The sequence below is a fragment of the Fulmarus glacialis genome, unplaced genomic scaffold (assembly GCF_000690835.1).
Source record: "Fulmarus glacialis isolate BGI_N327 unplaced genomic scaffold, ASM69083v1 scaffold28273, whole genome shotgun sequence".
Lineage (NCBI taxonomy): Eukaryota > Metazoa > Chordata > Aves > Procellariiformes > Procellariidae > Fulmarus > Fulmarus glacialis.
Window position 1 is genome coordinate 22,046 of NW_009201405.1, and position 745 is coordinate 22,790.

At 51.9% G+C, this 745-nt stretch overlaps 1 protein-coding gene across 1 annotated transcript in view; it reads right to left on the reverse strand.

The window, feature by feature from the left end:
* CEP68 (centrosomal protein 68kDa) overlaps nt 1-197 on the reverse strand; it is a 6,892-nt gene extending 6,695 nt beyond the window's left edge. The window contains 1 exon segment of the mRNA XM_009573945.1: nt 24-197. Coding sequence (XP_009572240.1) covers nt 24-197 — 174 coding nt within the window.
* Nucleotides 198-745: the final 548 nt, after the last annotated feature.

Below are 745 nucleotides of genomic sequence, written 5' to 3' on the forward strand. Positions count from 1 at the left end.
GGACTGCGCCCGCTCATTGCCACGCTCTCCGTCCCTTGCGGGCAGGGCTTGGCCTCCTCTGCCCCTAAAAGCCGGCGCAGGCTGTCCCCTAGCTCCGGGTAGTCCGACTCCACCTCTGCGCAGTCCCACCTCCCATCGCCCTCGGCCTTCCCGCTCAGTGAAGCTTCAAAAAGTGATTTTCCCACATCCACGGCCATCGGGACAGAACTTCTTCTGCAAGACGATGCCGAGCCTCGGGCTCTCTGAAATACACAACACACAGTAGCGGCAACTCGCCATCCCCCCTCGTCACCACGCCAAGTAAAGAAACCTGGTATGTCTAATAACGAAGAGCTTAAGCATGTTTGGGTCAGGCCCCAAAAACCGTAAAATTGCATCTCGGTGCATCAAGTGGGACAGAGGAAAGAGCAAACTGGCCTTTGGCTTTGGTTTTGAGGACACGACATACAGGGAAAATCTAATTAAAGCTCTGGCAGCTCTGAGAACAAACCTGTGCTTTATACTTTGCCGGCACGGTGCAACTGTCTCCTGAATTAATGCCCAATCTCACAAAGAGTTTGTGCACTGTGAGGTTACTGAGCCCAAATGAGACATCATTAACGAGGAGGTAAAGCACCTATTAGCGTGGCTGAGCCCTGAAGGCCATTGGGGTGGACAGTTGAGGGGATTTAAGAGACAAACTCAAAACCTTGAAATGCAAGTCACCCAGAAGCGAGAAGTATATATAAAAAATTAGAGGGGACTG